The sequence below is a fragment of the Nycticebus coucang genome, chromosome 1 (assembly GCF_027406575.1).
Source record: "Nycticebus coucang isolate mNycCou1 chromosome 1, mNycCou1.pri, whole genome shotgun sequence".
NCBI classification, from domain to species: Eukaryota; Metazoa; Chordata; class Mammalia; order Primates; family Lorisidae; genus Nycticebus; species Nycticebus coucang.
Window position 1 is genome coordinate 97,726,410 of NC_069780.1, and position 17,071 is coordinate 97,743,480.

The 17,071-nt window shown below is 42.3% G+C and overlaps 1 protein-coding gene across 5 annotated transcripts in view; it reads left to right on the forward strand.

The window, feature by feature from the left end:
• CASP3 (caspase 3) overlaps window positions 1-17,071 on the forward strand; it is a 35,483-nt gene that overhangs the window by 14,677 nt on the left and 3,735 nt on the right. For 4 of the 5 annotated variants that reach the window (XM_053584737.1, XM_053584756.1, XM_053584747.1 and 1 more), the window contains 5 exons: window positions 1,078-1,202; window positions 2,895-3,023; window positions 3,309-3,484; window positions 3,657-3,777; window positions 5,312-5,542. In XM_053584737.1, the coding sequence (XP_053440712.1) occupies window positions 1,078-1,202; window positions 2,895-3,023; window positions 3,309-3,484; window positions 3,657-3,777; window positions 5,312-5,541 (781 nt within the window). In that variant the 3' untranslated portion in view covers window position 5,542. Of the gene's footprint in view, window positions 1-1,077; window positions 1,203-2,894; window positions 3,024-3,308; window positions 3,485-3,656; window positions 3,778-5,311; window positions 5,543-17,071 lie in introns of those variants that run through there. The other variant, XM_053584764.1, reaches the window with a different exon arrangement.

Sequence of the window (17,071 nt, forward strand, 5' to 3'; positions counted from 1 at the left end):
ACTCTTGCTTAGGCTGGTCTTGAACTCCTGAGCTCAAGCAATCCACCGTCTTGGCTTCCCAGAACTACTACTCATAAATAGGGGGTCGAGCGATCCACTGCCTTGGCCCCCAGAGCCACTCCTTATAAACGGGGGGTCAAAAAACCACCCCCAAACACAGAGTCTTACAGGCAGGAGCCACTGTACTCAGCCTTTTCCTAATCGTTGGTATAGATCAGAGGTCAGGCTTGTGGTCTGTTTCTTTCAAGTTTTATTGAAATTTAGCCACATCCACTTATTTACATGTTGTCCTGGGTTGGTTTCACCAGCAAAATTAAGTAGCTGCAACACTTAATATTTGGGCCTTTACAGAAAAAGTTTACTGATCCCTGGTCAGAAAGTAGAGGTTTTACGATAAATAATTTTTCATATTTGCATTTTGTTCCTTTCATTTCAGGGTAATTTTTAAGATTTTACTCTTACCTCAAAGAATAAAATATTTTACAAAGTTATAAAAAAAATTTTAAATTATAAAAATTGTTTAATGAAATGTTACTAAAATTTAGAAGAAAACATAAGGGCAGCGCCCCTATACTGAGGGTGGCAGGTTCAAACCTGGCCCCAGCCAAACTGCAACAAAAAAATAGCCGGGTGTTGTCATGGGCTCCTATAGTCCCAGCTACTCGGGAGGCTGAGGCAAGAGAATTGCCTAAGCCCAAGAGCTGGAAGTTGCTGTGAGCTGTGATGCCTCAGCACTCTACCAGGGCGATAAAGTGAAAAAAAAAAAAAAAAATAGAAGAAAACATTAAGTGTTAAAATTAAAAGCCTGACAGTGAACTCCAACAGACACTTACCTTCCTTCATGGCTTTGACAGGGCATCTGTGTAGCCTTCACCATTTCACTGGCCTTGTGGGGCATCATTTCCTCATCTGTAAAATATGCTGGTGTGAAATTTAAATGAGGAAAAGCCTGAAGCACAAAGTCCAGGCCATCTTAAGGAATGTTGATGTTTCTTACGCATTATAAAAGTTGTGTTAATGTAAATGGAAGGATTGGTCATTTCTACCCTGGTAAACTGTTGTGTGATTTCCAAACAGAAAGATCATCCATGGAAGCAAATCAACAGACTCTGGAATATCCTTGGACAATAGTTATAAAATGGATTATCCTGAAATGGGCTTGTGTATCATAATTAATAATAAGAACTTTCACGAAAGTACTGGTATGTACCTTACATAATTTTTGATCCCTTTTCAGATATTCGTGCTATTTACATTTGATATAAAAAGCAGTATTGACATGTGATAAGGCAGAAAACGATGACAGAGTTATATGTGTGCTTAACTTGCTGCCTCTCTTTTATCCCAGTGGAAGGTTCTTTTTTTTTTGAGACAGAGCCTCCAGCTGCCCCCTGGGTAGAGTGCAGTGGTGCCATAGCTCACAGCAACCTCCAACTCCTGGGCTTAAACAATTCTCTTGCCTTGGCTTCCTAAATAGCTGGGACTACAGGCACCCACCACAATGTCCGGCTATTTTTTGGTTGTAGTTGTCATTGTTGTTTGGCAGGCCCAGGCTGGATTTGAACCCGCCAGCTCTAGTGTATTTGGCTGGTGCTTTAGCCACTTGAGCTACAGGCACCAAGCCCCAGTGAAAGGTTCTTAACAAATAGTAAGTAGTAGTCCTACAAAGCACGTCACAGATACTGTCTCCTTTAATCTTTACAACCGCCTGGAAAGTAACTCCTGTTTGATTTTGGAAGGCAAAAACCCTTGCAGAGTCATGCAGGTAACAGTAGCAGGGGTCTGAGGCTTGTTCTGCCCACTTGGGAGCCTGATCTCTTACGCCACCTTCTGCTCTGCTTTGTTGCCTTTCCCTCCTGCCCTACACAGTTGACAGAGACTTCCCATCTTTTACCCCATTTCCTCTTAATTCCTCTTATCTCCCGTCTTTCCTCAATTTTGAATATATGTAGTTTAAGTTTGCTAGATTACTTTTCCCCATTCCTTCTTGAATCTTTGTCTGCATAAAAGTTGCTGCGGAGGAGTGGGAGGAAACCAGGAGCCCAGGGACAGGCCCAGCACCAGCTCTGTCACCCAGCCTTGTTACCTGATGTCTCACCTCTGTGCAGATGAAGCTGGTGGTGGTAACTGTCTCGTGGTGGTTGGAAGGATTTCAGGGCAGTTCCCCACAGCAGAACGCCTGATGAACAGTATTGACGTTGAGGGTTTTTTTCCTGAAAAGTTATTATGAAAGTGGTAATGCTATCTTGAAACTGTTGGGAAGTTAGAATCAAAGAAATGCAGTTCCTCTGAGTGTGAGAAGTATGTATGTATTTAATTTTTTCTTGAAAATATAATCATGTTGTTTTCTGGTTTTATTTATTTGTTTGTTTAAGCAACGACCATTTGCTGGCAAACTTGTATCTACAAAAATAGCAGCACAGTATGAATCATAATTTATTTTTCCAAAATCCTATTGGCCATTTGTCTCTGTTTTTCACTAAGCAACTGTGAGAGATCGCACATGGCTGTGACACTGATACAGCTCATGTTAATATGAAATGTCTTATAAACTAAGGAACTACAAAGAGTTTGTGTCACCATGATCAAAACAATTAAGACTTTTCATAGCATTTGAAGGGAAGAACTTACTGCGAATACTTTGAGTTGCTGAAAACTTCATTTCATTTCAAAATAGTTTTTCTTGTGGAATGTAAAGGTCTTAGCAAAATAACTAAGAAAATGCTACGAAAGCTATGTTAACTAGTGTGATGAAAATGTGTCAAACGATCTATGAACCAAGTGTATGGTGCCCCATGATCATACTAATGTACACAGCTATGATTTAATAAAAATAAATAAATAAATAAAATAGTTTTTCTTCTCCCCTTAAAATGAATTCTTTCTGTTTCAAGGAATGTCACCTCGGTCAGGCACAGATGTAGATGCAGCAAACCTCAGGGAAACATTCATGAACTTGAAATATGAAGTCAGGAATAAAAATGATCTTACATGTGAAGAAATTGTGGCATTCATGCACAATGGTAAGAAATCATTACCACTGACTTTCATTGTCCAATTTTATGTTATGGTCTAGCTGCATTTGTACATATAATAAGGTTTGAGAACTGTGGAGGTACACTGTACGTGATCCTAATCTTACCTATGACAGCGAGAAGTAGAAAAAGGTATTTATGCTACCTCCCTAAAACGGTCTGAGGTGTGTTCTCTGATAAGTCATCTAGTCTTAATTTCTTCATCTTATCTCCACACAGTGTTTCTGAGCTTGTTGAATAAGATTGGGTTTCTTCTTACTTGTACTTTTCCAGTTTCTAAAGAAGATCATAGCAAAAGGAGCAGTTTTGTCTGCGTGATTCTGAGCCATGGTGAAGAAGGAATAATTTTTGGGACAAATGGACCTGTGGACCTGAAAAAAATAACAAGTTTCTTCAGAGGGGATTATTGTAGAAGTCTAACTGGAAAACCCAAACTTTTCATAATTCAGGTAAATGTATAATTGAGCAATTTAGTTACTATTAATCAGGGATTAATTTACCTAGTTATAAATTATCCAAAGGGTTTACTTTTCCTGCCAAGGCTAATGAACTATTGTTACTTTTTCATTCATTTAAACCACCACTTAAAGGTTAAATACGTGTTTCTTGTCTAATGTCCAGGCCTGCCGAGGGACAGAACTGGACTGTGGCATTGAGACAGACAGTGGTGCTGAGGATGACATGGCATGTCAGAAAATACCTGTGGAGGCTGACTTCCTGTATGCGTACTCCACAGCACCTGGTAAGCACGTTACCCGTAAATGTTAAATGAATGACTCTGTGATTAATTGTAGAATGAATGGTAAAGAGCATGTGCTAGACGCTGTCAAGATTTTGGTATCTGTAAAGAATATTTCAGAGTATGTTAAACACAGAAAAGTCTCTGGCCACAGAATAGAAGAGAGGTGTGTTTCTCAGGAATTCTTTGGAAGATAGGAAATAAATAACATAAATATGACTAGCATAAGAGAGAACAGACAGTAAAAATGACATGAATATGTTAACCTCTACTCTTTTTTTGTGTTGCGCATACATTAAAAATAAACATTTATAGTTCATACAACTTTTTTTTTTTTTTTTTTTTTGTAGAGACAGTCTCACTTTACCGCCCTCGGTAGAGTGCCGTGGCATCACACAGCTCACAGCAACCTCCAAATCCTTGGGCTTAGGCGATTCTCTTGACTCAGCCTCCCAAGTAGCTGGGACTACAGGTGCCCACCACAACGCCCGGCTATTTTTTTGTTGCAGTTTGGCCGGGGCTGGGCCCAAACCCGCCACCCTCGGCATATGGGGCCGGCGCCCTACCCACCGAGCCACAGGCGCTGCCCAGTTCATACAACTATTTACAGCTAACTCAGCATCAGACAGCTTAGAAGGTTGAAGTTAAAGGTATCTTTAAACAGTGTTATTATTTTTAAATATTCACAATATGATTTCCTTTATCCTCTGGGCATCTTCCCAGGCAGAGTACTTCTAAGTTAAAAGCAATGAGTCCGGGCGGCGCCTGTGGCTCAGTGAGTAGAGCTCCAGCCCCATATACTGTGGGTAGCGGGTTCAAACCCAGCCCCGGCCAAACTGCAACAAAAAATAGCCGGGCATTATGGCGGGCGCCTGTAGTCCCAGCTACTGGGAGGCTGAGGCAAGAGAATCACTTAAGCCCAAGAGCTGGAGGTTGCTGTGAGCTGTGATGGATGCCATGGCACTCTATGGAGAGTGACGGAGTGAAACTGTCTCAATAAATAAATAAATAAATGCAGTGAGTCCAACAGTTAATCTGAAAAAAAAGTATGATAATACAGTTTTTTCTGTGGGACTTTTTGAACACTCTGTAACATGTTAGACTTCATTCAGATACCCTGTAGACAGGATACTCAAAGCAGTTTATTGGCTAAGTAGTACTAAAATAAGATGACATCAGATGGAAACACCATGCTATCTTTGTTTCTGTTTATCTTTGTTTTTCTGTTTATCTTTGTTTTTCCATCTTCTGCCTTCTGCATGTTTACTGTTCTTGCCTATTGGAACAGGAACCCAGAAAGTAAAACTTTCAGTAATTTAATGGGAAAGTGAGTCCACAGTTCTCTATTTTTTTCTGAAAGCAAAGGTGTATACACAGCACACATTTTTTCCCCCTGCAGCATCATTTCTCCTGAAACCAAAGGTGTAATTTTCTTTTCTTGTGGCTGATAAGAATTTAACTTTATGATTACATGATAATCTATAGAGTCAACTAAAATCCGATGTCCATGGTATTCTGGTCGTATTTTGCCTTGTAGGTTACTATTCCTGGCGAAACTCAAAGGATGGCTCCTGGTTCATCCAGTCTCTTTGCGCCATGCTGAAACTGTATGCTCACAAGCTCGAGTTTATGCACATTCTCACCCGGGTGAACCGAAAGGTGGCAACAGAATTTGAATCCTTTTCCTTTGACTCTACTTATCATGCAAAGAAACAGATTCCATGTATTGTGTCCATGCTCACAAAAGACCTATATTTTTATCACTAAACAAACAGTTATGTGGGAGGGTATAGTTGGCATGCCAAGTGAGAAAGCAGTGTGACTGATACTGTATTTCCTCTCAGGGCTAAATCCAATCTAATCCTCCACATGGTATATACCACTTCCATAGTATACGACCAGTATGAAGCTACCTCTGACTCCAATTAGGTAGTCACAATTGAATTTGCTTAGGAATAAGTAAAAATGAGTAACGGTTTACTCCTTAGGAGAGGAAATGATTGTAAATGTACAGCTCTCGTAATTAGCAGGTGTTAATGATGCTATGCTATGAATGTTCAAGAATCATAAGACAGTATGATCGCAGTAAGGAATTTTCACGATATCCTCCCACTTAGGACTCTGCATTTTAGTTTTTATCAAACTGTAAAAATGATAATGTGGAAGAGTTTAGGGATCCCTGAGCACGGTTACAGGCTTAAGCCTTTAGTTTAGAATTGATATACAAACACGAAGTCAACTGCATTTTAGACACTTTCTGTAAGATTATGGTTTTGTGGTGTTTGTCCTGAGCATGGCTTTGTTAAAAAAAAAAAAGAAGAAGAAAAGAAAAGGTAATTGTTTAATATTGAAAAAGAAAGTAAATATTTTATTTGAGACGAAGTATGAGCAAACTAAGCTGATTTTTTTTTAAGGCTAAAAGTGCAGCATTCATAAGGAGATGGAGTTAAACCCTAAGGTGCTGAAATGCAGCTGATCTGTGCACATCTCAACATCAGTTGAGCTTCACAAACCAGCAAAATCTAAGAGCTACTACGTAAAAACCTCTAACTATTGATTACGAATAGGATGACAGGAAGAAATTCTAACGGGAACATTCTAACCTGTAGTGTATATAATAAAAATGGAATGCAAGGAACAAAAAATAAACCAGTAAGTGGGGCTCTCAGCCCATGCCATAGGAGGCAGCTTTCAGAAAGGACCACCTTCTGAAAAGGTGGGCATCCTAGTTGGGGGCATCCTAGATTCACGGAGGATGTGCCAAGCCACAGATCACCAAGTGAGCCAAATCAGAAACTTCTGAAATGAAAATTTTGCAAATGTGGTACGTCACAATAAAAATTATGGAACACTTTGTAGTAAAATTTTTAACCATATTAAGTTATTTTTCTGTTTACAATCAAAGGAAATTTATAGTCACGTTTTATAGTGCTCAGTGAAGTAAGAGGACCATGGTGTCCAGGACCAGAGAAGTCACCGTCAGAACCTCTGCTCTGGCACCTGGGAAGGTGGAGGACCAAGTTCAGCCCCCAGCCAGGGGCAGGCCGCACGCATCCTCATTCCTCACTCCCAGAGGAGCGGAGCAGTGTCGCACCTGCCGTCTGCCATTTCACCCGAGCTCTCCTTTTCCTCAAAGAAGGGAAGTTGGCCTTTGTAAATAACAGCTCTTTCTGTTGATGACTAGATCTGTAATTTTTTTAAGTAATGTAGTATATGATGATATTGTGAAGTGTGTTCCTTTGTGACAATTTTGTAAAAATTTATTTTGCATTTTTATTTCAAAATATACCTTCAAACTTAAAATTATCAATGTGTTTTGAGTGTTTTGTTGTAGTTGTTATTATTGGAAGTTCAAATATATTTAACCAAGAGCTTAATTCAGAAGAACAGAAGAGGAAGCACCAGTACCCCACTCTGAACTAAGAGGCAGTAGCAGTTACTGACTATGGTGAGCAGAACTCTACAGTGTCCCAGGTCCCCTCAGAAGACCCTACTCCTAAAACCACCACAGTGCCAGCAAGCGCACTCACTTTGCCAAATCTCTATTCTTAAATATGATTGTACTTTTGAATTTGAAACATCGTCCACCCCATACATTTTAAAAAGAGCTAATGGACGGGGGAACAACCTAAGAGGGATACAGGACAAAGCACTGCTGGCTGCCCTGGGGGATGTGAGGTGACAGTGAGAGTGGGTTAAAAGAGTAAGGAAGGTTTGAAACAGTCATTATCACCAGTGGGCATGAGTTGACCATAGAAGATGAGTAAGACTGCCAGGCAGCCTCACTCAGCAGCCTCAACCTCCTGGGCTCAAGCAATCCTGCTTCAGGCTCCCAAGTAGCTGGGACTCCAGGTACCCACCACCATGCCTAGCTAGTTTTTCTGTTGTGAGTAGAGATGGGGTCTCATTCTTACTCTGGCTGGTCTTGAACTGCTAAGCTCAAGGGATTCTCCCACCTCGGCCTCCCAGAGTGCTGAGATCACAGGCATGAGCCACTATGCCTGACTAGTTACTTTCTTTGTAAATAGCTCAAAATTTTTTCCATTCTTTTAAGCAAAGTTGCCCAAATCTAAAGTATTAGTCCTTTTGGTACTCTACTAGGGATGAATATATTTCAGTTTACTTGTTACTAAAATTAGTTAATATATGTAGATCGGTGCATATTGGCTTTTTCCTCACCTTCCATTTTGCATGACAAACACACTCAAAGTTCAGCTCACCCTATTTTCTTTTCACAGTGCTTCTTGTTAATTTCTTTTCTGGTTATTTCTCCATACTTCAAACATTTTCTTTTTTTTTTTCAAATGCAACATATTTATTTAAAAAACCCATTCACAAAATAGAATGATTAATCATCAGGGCTGCAAGCAGCTAAAGTCCACTGCATGGCAGTGAGAATGAAGTACAAGTGGCTCAGACAAAGGTTGTCCTCACAAGGATGTTCCTTTTAGCCTTGAACTTGAACATGAGTTTCTGGTTTTTAAAAAAAAAAAAGAGTTGACAAGACTGTAGTAGACTCCTCCCTGGGAATAATTAAAACCTTCTGCCACTGCCATAGCTACTGCTGCTACTGGAACCAAACATTTTCTTTTTAATTTGAATATTGTAAAGTGTACCCTTTCAGCCAGGGGCACTGGCTCACTCCTGTAATCCTACCACTCTGGGAGGCTAAGGTGGGAGAATAGCTTGAAATAAGAGTTTGACACCAGCTTAGGGCAACATAGCAAGACCCCATCTCTGCCAAAAAAAATGAGCTAGGTGTAGTGTTGTATGTCTGTGATGAGGCTGAGGAAGAGGGATCCCTTGAGTCCAGGAGTTTGACACTGCAGCCCGGGCAACAGAGCAAGACTGTCTCAAAAAAACAAACAAAAAAAAAGTCGGCCAGACATGGTGGCTAATGCCTATAATCCCAGCACTCTAGAAAGTCGAGGCAGGTGGATTATTTGAACTCACGAGTTCAAGGCCAGCCTGAGCAAGAGTGAGACCCCTGTCTCTTTAAAAAAAAAATAGCCGGGTGTTGTGGCAGGCACCTGCAGCCCCAGCTACTTGCAGTCCCTTGCCTCCTAGCACCTGAGGCAAGAGGATTGCTTCAGCCCAAGAGTTTGAAGTTGCTGTGAGCTATGGTGCCATGACATTCTACCAGGGGCAAGAAAGTGAGACTCTGTCTCAAAAAAAAAAGTTTACCCTTTGTATTTCTTTTTTTTTTTCCTAGACAGAATCTCACTATGTCACCCTCGGTAAAGTGCTGTGGCGTCACAGCTCACAGCAATCTCAAACTCTTGGGCTTAAGCTATTCTCTTGCCTCAGCCTCTCAGGTAGCCGGGACTACAGGTAGCCGCCATAATGCCCAGATATTTTTTGTTGCAGTTGTCATTGCTGTTTAGCAGGCCCTGGCTGGGTTTGAAACCACCAGCCCAGGTGCATGTGGCCAGTGCCCTAACCACTGAGTGACGGGCGCCAAGCCCCTTTCTGTTTCTTTGTTTGGACAAACCCTATAGTTTCAAAGTTATTTTTCCTGTGGTATCTTTGATGTTTGATGATCTTCATAATGTATTATTATAAAAGCCAATTTGTTTTTTCTGTACTGATATTGGAAAAACAACAAAGTGGTGACGTTAACAGGTGTTTTTGAAAATGTAAATAATAGGAAAGTGTTTCTTATTTTTTTGGAGACAGAGTCTCATTTTGTCATCCTTGATAGAGTGTCACGGCATCATAGCTCACAGCGACCTGGAACTTTTGCTTTAGCCTTCCAAGTAGCTGGGACTACACGCACCTGCCCAACACCCCAGCGAGATGGGGTCTCGCTCTTGCTCAGGCTGATCTCAAACTGCTCAGCTCAAGCAATCCACCACCAACCTCGGTCTCCCTACTAGGATTACAGGTGTGAGCCACTGGAAAGCTTTGTTGTTTTGTTTTTTGTCAGTCTCACTTTGTCGCCTTCAGTAGAGTTCCGTGGCATCCCAGGTCACAGCAATCTCAGATTCTTGGGCTCAAGCGATTCTCTGAACCTCCCAAGTAGCTGGGAAGGAAAGTGTTTTCTTGTTAGTATTTGTCTTGTTTTGTCTTTAAAGCTGCTCATAGTTTAGATATAAAAGGCTTATATCTGGATGAGGCACAACTATCTGGGGAAAGTTACATCCTGTGATCCTGTGACCTCAGGCTGCCCTCAGACGAGGGAGAGGTTTGAGAAAGATATCATCCTTCCTGGAGCATCTGCATCTTAAGGGAGGAGCCTGGAGAGTCCTGGAAGGTTTGTTTTAGGTGCTGAAGAAGCCAACAGGATATCCCTATAAACCTTCACTTACATTTTGTTGAACCACTGTTGTCAGGGGAAAATACGAAAAAGAAAAGATTATACTGCTATTCAGATACACGTCGCCTGAACAACAGTGCTTTGTCAGTTCATTCCATGAGAAATGTCAGCTTCTCCAGCCAAAGGGCTCTATATTCCTGATATTTCTGTCCCACAGGCCTGGAAATGTGGTTGGCTCATAGTTTCAGTAAACGTTTGCTCAATAATACATGGTATATTTTAAAATTTTCTTATGGCATTGTATCTGGAGTTTAAAACTTTCCGGTGCTCGTACATAAGAGATGTTTATTCATCACTGTAGGGAAGATGTTGTAGTTTCTGAAGAGGAAGACCAAACGCACAAGGTGACTGCCACACGGGTTATGACTGGTAGTGTGTGTTCCTGCTTGCAGTGCCACGTCTGGGCTTTGGTGTGCCACCTGCCCTTCGCCGCTGGGGGGCAGCACAGGTAATGAATTCCTCCACGCCAGTCCTGGAGGTGAACGTGGCCACCTGCTATTGGCCTCCACAAGAGCAGCCCCCGGGTCTGGGGAAGAGTTCTCAACCCTAACCAGGCCTCCCACTGTACAGTGAGCTCATTTTCTGAGCCTTAAACCTGGACAACGGTCTGACCCACAATAATGTGTTCACATCAGGTTAAAAATTTGAAACTGGGATTGTCTGAAAAAATCCAGTAGATGCAGGTATAGTCCTCAGTCCATTGAAAAGGGTCTATTTGTACCTTCTCTTTTTCATTGAAATAACTGATGTCAAAACTAGTGACTGGTCTGCCTTCCTCCCTGTTCATTTTCCATAAGCAGCTTCTCTCCTCCCCTACTCCCTCCCCCCAGGCCACAGTTGATTCAGGACATTTTTTTTTTTAGAGACAAGAGTCTCAATTTATCGCCCTTGGTGGAGTACAGTGGTGTCACAGCTCACAGCAAACTCCAACTCCTGGGCTTAGGCAATTCTTTTTTTTTTTTTTTTTTTTTTTGTAGAGACAGAGTCTCACTGTACCGCCCTCGGGTAGAGTGCCGTGGCGTCACACGGCTCACAGCAACCTCCAGCTGTTGGGCTTAAGCGATTCTCCTGCCTCAGCCTCCCGAGCAGCTGGGACTACAGGCGCCCGCTACAACGCCCGGCTATTTTTGGTTGCAGTTTGGCCGGGGCCGGGTTTGAATCGGCCACCCTCGGCATGTGGAGCCGGCGCCCTACTCACTGGGCCACAGGCGCCGCCCGGCTTAGGCAATTCTCTTGCCTCAGCCTCCCGAGTAGCGGGGACTACAGGCACCTGCCATAATGCCCTATTTTTTTTGTTGGTGGTGGTGCGGTTTGGTCAGGGCCGGGCTCAAACCCACCACCCTCAGTATGTGGGGCCTGAGGCTGGCACCCTACCCACTGAGTCACAGGCACTGCCCTTAGGCAAAGTGCTTTTTTTTTTTTTTTTTTTTTTGTAGAGACAGAGTCTCACTGTACCGCCCTCGGGTAGAGTGCCGTGGCGTCACACGGCTCACAGCAACCTCTAACTCCTGGGCTTCCGCGATTCTCTTGCCTCAGCCTCCCTAGTAGCTGGGACTACAGGCGCCCGCCACAACGCCCGGCTATTTTTTTTTGTTGTTGCAGTTTGACCGGGGCTGGGTTTGAACCCGCCACCCTCGGCATGTGGGGCCGGCGCCCTACTCGCTGAGCCACAGGCGCCGCCCATTAGGCAAAGTTCTTAAAAGACTGTTGGAAAAAAAAAAAAAAGACTGTTGGAGGCTCCTGTGAGTCTGCTGGTGATAAGGCTGCCCTTGGGTAGACTGAGCCTTCACTTGGACTTGTGCCTTTATTCCTTTAAGTGCAGGCATTAACTCATTTCATTGCACTCTATTGCTCTTTATAGACACTACATTTTTTTATAAATTGAAGGTTTGTGGCAACCAATGTGTTAAGTCTCCAGGTACATTTTTCCAACAGCGTGTGCTCACGTTACGCTATGTCATATTTATATAGCTCTTGCTGTATTTCAGACTTTTAAATTATTACCATATCTGTTATGGTAATCACTGATGTTACTATTTCAATTGAGTTGAGGTACCATGAACTGCACTCACAGAAGACAGAGAACTTAACTGATAAATCGTATATGCATCTGACTGTGCCACCCATCAGCTGTTTTCCCATCTCTCTCCCTGTTCCCTGGGACACAGTATTGAAATTAGGCCAATTAGTAACGCTACAATAGCCTCTAAGTATTCAAGTTGTCTCTCATTTTAAATAAAAAGGTAGAGATGATTAAGCTTAGTGAGGAAGCACAGCAACCTCAAACTCCTGGAGTCAAGCGATCCTGACTCAGCCTCTAGAGTAGCTGGGACTACAGGCAACCTGCTAATATTTTTATTTTTAGTAGAAATGGGTCTCTTGTTCGGGCTGGTCTCAAACTCCGGAGCTCAAACAATCCACCTGCCTCGGCCTCCCAGAGTACTGGAATTACAGGTGGTGAGCCACCTTGCCTGGGCAATAGCTGAGTGCTTATTATATGACAAGATCTCTTCAATGGCCTTTATATACTCATGTTTTTTCTCCAACCCTAATTGTTAGCTATTCTTATTTCTACTTTGTAGAAAAGGAAATGAGGGATAGAGAAGCCAAGTGCCTTGGCCATAGTCTAATCAACTGCAAATAAACAATGGGACCCATATGCAAATCCAATGTTTTCATCTTGTTATGAACATATCTGTTTTCAAAAGGGCTTTGAAGCTACTTTAAAACATTTTTTTTTTTTTTTTGAGACAGTTTCACTTTGTCACCCTTGGTAGAGCGCTGTGGCATCACAGCTCACAGCAACCTCCAATTCTTGGGCTTAAGTGATTCTCTTGCCTCAGCCTTCCAAGTAGCTTTTTAGAGACCAAGATCTCGCTCTGGCTCTGGCTCAGGCTGGTCTTGAAACTAAGCTCAGGCAACCCACCTGCCTCTGCCTCGCTAGGATTACCGGCATGAGCCACCACACTAGGCTAAAAGCTTTTTTGTTAATGCTAAGATTTCGGAACTGAGACCATTCAACAATCATTTGGTGAGACCACCATAGTCTGTGGACACTGGGGAACATTTGGGGATGACTCAGCAGGGAGTAGGCAGGAGCTAATTTACACCTCTATCACCCAGCAAATTATAGCAAAAGGCAGAAAACAGCAAATGTTCCAAAGAAGAGGTACAGAGTGCTACAGGAACTTGAAGTGGGAAAGCTCATATCTTGGGGCTGTGGAAGGATCAGGGGTGTTTCAGGGAAGGTGTGTTGCTCCCACGCTGAGCCTTGAAAGATGGAGAGGGTTTTGACAGTTGGAGATTGAATTTTGAATTCTGACCATGTCAACAGATTGAACTCATAGGTGTTTTTATGTCGACTTCGATTTATTCTTAGCACATTTTTAGAAAGTTTACTGAGCATCCAGTGTGTATGGTGCTCTGAGCTAAGCACCAGGGTGCAGCGATTGTATGACAGTCTCTGCCATCAAGTAACTACACTCTAAGACAAAATGTTGATCTGCATATACATGTAATACAGTGAGATAGGCATATGCAACACGTAATTATCATCTGCTGTAAACCTATTTTACAGAATTTTCAACTTTAAGAGTATGTCCACTCTCCTCCCCAAAATCCATGACATAGTCCTAAAGGAATTTTCAGTTTGCAGTCTTCACATAAAATGCAATAGCATCTGCTGGTGAAATACTGTTTTGTATCTACTAGAATAGCTCAAATAACACAGAGAGAATCACATTATTAGAGCCATAAAAAGTATTGTCCAGAGGGTGGCACCTGTGGCTCAGTGAGTAGGGCTCCAGCCCCATATACCAAGGGTACTGGGTTCAAACCTGGCCCGGCCAAACTGCAACAAAAAAATAGCCAGGCATTGTGGTAGGTACCTATAGTCCCAGCTACTCAGGAGGCTGAGGCAAGAGAATCATCTAAGCCCAAGAGCTGGAGGTTGCTGTGAGCTGTGCCACCACAGCACTCTACCGAGGGTGACAGAATGGCACCTTTTCTCTAAAAAAAGAAAAACAAAGTGTTATCCAGAAATCTCAGAAAAGGGGAGGAAGCTCTTTGGCAGAGGAAATAGATGACAGCTAAACTGGTCTCTTAAAGCTATTATTAAAGTTCCACAAATACCTGGTAGGCATAAAGCTCCACATGTATCCTCACTCCACAAACATGAAACTCCCATCTTTTTGAAAAAGTTCCCCCCTCCCAAAAAATAGGTTTTAATTTAGTCTTTCCAAGACTACTTATTACACCTTATTCTCAATTTTGCAAAGAGGAGACAAAATAGGGGCTTGCATTTGATGCGCCACTTGCCCTAAGGACCAGTCCCTGCCTGTGCATTTGATGTTGGTTCTTTTATTCCCACGTCAGCTGTGACACATACGTGTTAGCCTCCATTTTACAGAGGAGGAAACGGAAATTGATGGTGTGTAACCTACGCCAGTCCTGCAGCTTGTATGTGGAAGAGTCAAAATGCAAAGCCAATGTGATTCCCAAGTCTTGTTCCACCACACAATGTGATTCCAGAGTCTAGTTTCCATTTTACTTTGGGATCTACTTCACTGGGATATGTCTGCTCTAAAGACTATAAGTAGGAATACTGGCCTCTACCCCCAACTTATCCATGGGTCTGCTTTTAGTATTTGAAGGTGTGTTTACATTTATGTGAACAATGCATATTATACTATTCCGTCTGAGATTTGTGACATACCGATCTAAATCAGATGAAAGCTGTAAAGCGTCCTTAAGATAAACCCACTATGATATAAAATAGAAGAAAGTTGAATTGTTATGGAGTTGCTACTTCTAAATTTAAGACTATTAATAGTTGAGACAAAGTGTGTGTTCAAAAAGATCTCTATAATCTCACTTGACTAATACAAATAATTTTTAGATCGTATATATATATATATATATATTTTTTTTTTTTTTTTTTTTTGTGGTTTTTGGACGGGGCTGGGTTTGAACCCGCCACCTCCGGCATATGGGACCGGCGCCCTACTCCTTGAGCCACAGGCGCTGCCCTAGATCATATATTTGAGTGACCTTGTATGTTCAATTCCAGGCTGGCTAAAAATTAAAAAAAAAAAAAAAAAAGCAAATGATATTTGATATGTATGTTTATGTCTCAAAGCAGTGCGGGGAAGGGGAGCAAACCAGAGTGGAATTAGTGGGGAATGAGAAAAATACAGTGCAAGTGAAGACACAGAGACAAAAGATGGGATTGGGAGGACTGATTGAGCTGATGGCTGCAGCCAGCACCAAAGCACAAAATCAATTTTATTCTATAGTATCTGTACAGGATTGTCTAGGGGGAAGTAACATAGATAATATGGGGAAGTAGCATAAACAAAAGACATATTTTGGACTTACAGTATGATAGGTAGAAGTAAATGACTTGAATAAAGATAAATCATCTTGTTAATGGTTTCTACTCAACTTCGTTAGCACGACAAGGAGTAAGAAGGAAAGATCACAAGGATCTCTGCATAGTTAACAAAATAAAGAACTATGTGACTTAGTGGTTTCTACTCAACTTTGTTAGGTATGACAAGGAGAAAGAAGGGAGAGATCACAAGGATCTCTGGATAGTTAACTAGACAAAGAAAGAGCTACTTGGGTGGCACCTGTGGCTTAAAGGTGTAAGGCGCTGGCCCCATATACCAGAGGTGGCGGGTTCAAACCCAGCCCCGGCCAAAAACTGCAAAAAAAGAAAGAAAGAAAGAGCTACTAGACTTCTGGCAGAGAGAGCATGAAGAAAGGAATATGGCTATTTTGGGAACAGAGGAGAAGCAGTTGGGGGTTCATTCCCTGAATGTTCCCCAGGCTGTGGGGGCTCTGCTGCCTCACTGCCCAGTCTCCACATGTCTATATATGGGCAAATAAAACTCACCCTAAAATGCTAATTTCATTTTCTCTGCTATCTCTAGAAGCAAAAAAAAAAAAAGAAAGAAAGAAAAGATATTGAATGGTAACTATGGGTATTTGGAGCAGTATCATGTTTCAGGAAGTGGACTGACTGGAACAAGTAGATAAGATTTTCAAAGATCAATGTGCCATAAACCAGCACAGCACAGATCAGCACTTAACGTGTTCAAACTCCAGCTACGTCAAAATTTCAACAAGAAGACTGAGGCTCAAGTAAAGTGTTAAGTGTTATTAGCTGACTCTGATCTGAAACTCAGAAGCCCTAACTTCTATGAACAGTTTGTTTATTCTCTACATTCTTACCCCCAGAATCTAACATTATGCTACTCACTTTGTTCTTATGGGGGTTTTGTTATTGTTGCTTTTGAGACAGAGTCTCACTATGTTGAAGGAAAGTACTACCAAATCCAAAAAGGGGGGGGAGGGGACCAGCCATGTAGCAGCACCTCTCGCCCCCTACCATAAGAATGTGACCTTTCGTAACTGTTCCAGGAAATAGCCCCGAGCTAAAGCAGATACCCGGTAACCGGTTCTGAGAAAAGAGCTAAGCAAATGTTTAACTGCTGATCTTGTCTTAAGACAGATGAGTAATGAACCAGAGTTCTTCTTATCTGGAAAGCCCCTGCTATGTCTGCTACCCCTCCCTACTTTGTGGTTTTTGCCTTTATAAGCTTGTAAAACCTGCTGTTCAGGGCTTGACTCCTCTGCTCCTGAAAGAGTTACGAGTTAAGCCCCAGCATGCTGGAATAAAATCCTCTTGCTGATTGCATCAAGTGCCTTCTCTTGCGGTTGATTGGGGTCGTCGTCGTTCAGGACAGAGTGGGGGGTCCTGCCCCAAGTCTTTCAATGTCATCCTGGGTAGGGTGCGGTGGTGTCACAGCTCACAGCAACCTACAACTCTTGGGCTTAAGCGATTCTCTTGCCTCAGCCTCCCAAGCAGGTGGGACTACAGGTGCCCACCACAACACCTGGCTATTTCGGGTTGCAGTTGTCATTGTTGTTTACCTGGTCCAGGCCAGATTCAAACCCACCAGCCTTGGTGTATGTGGC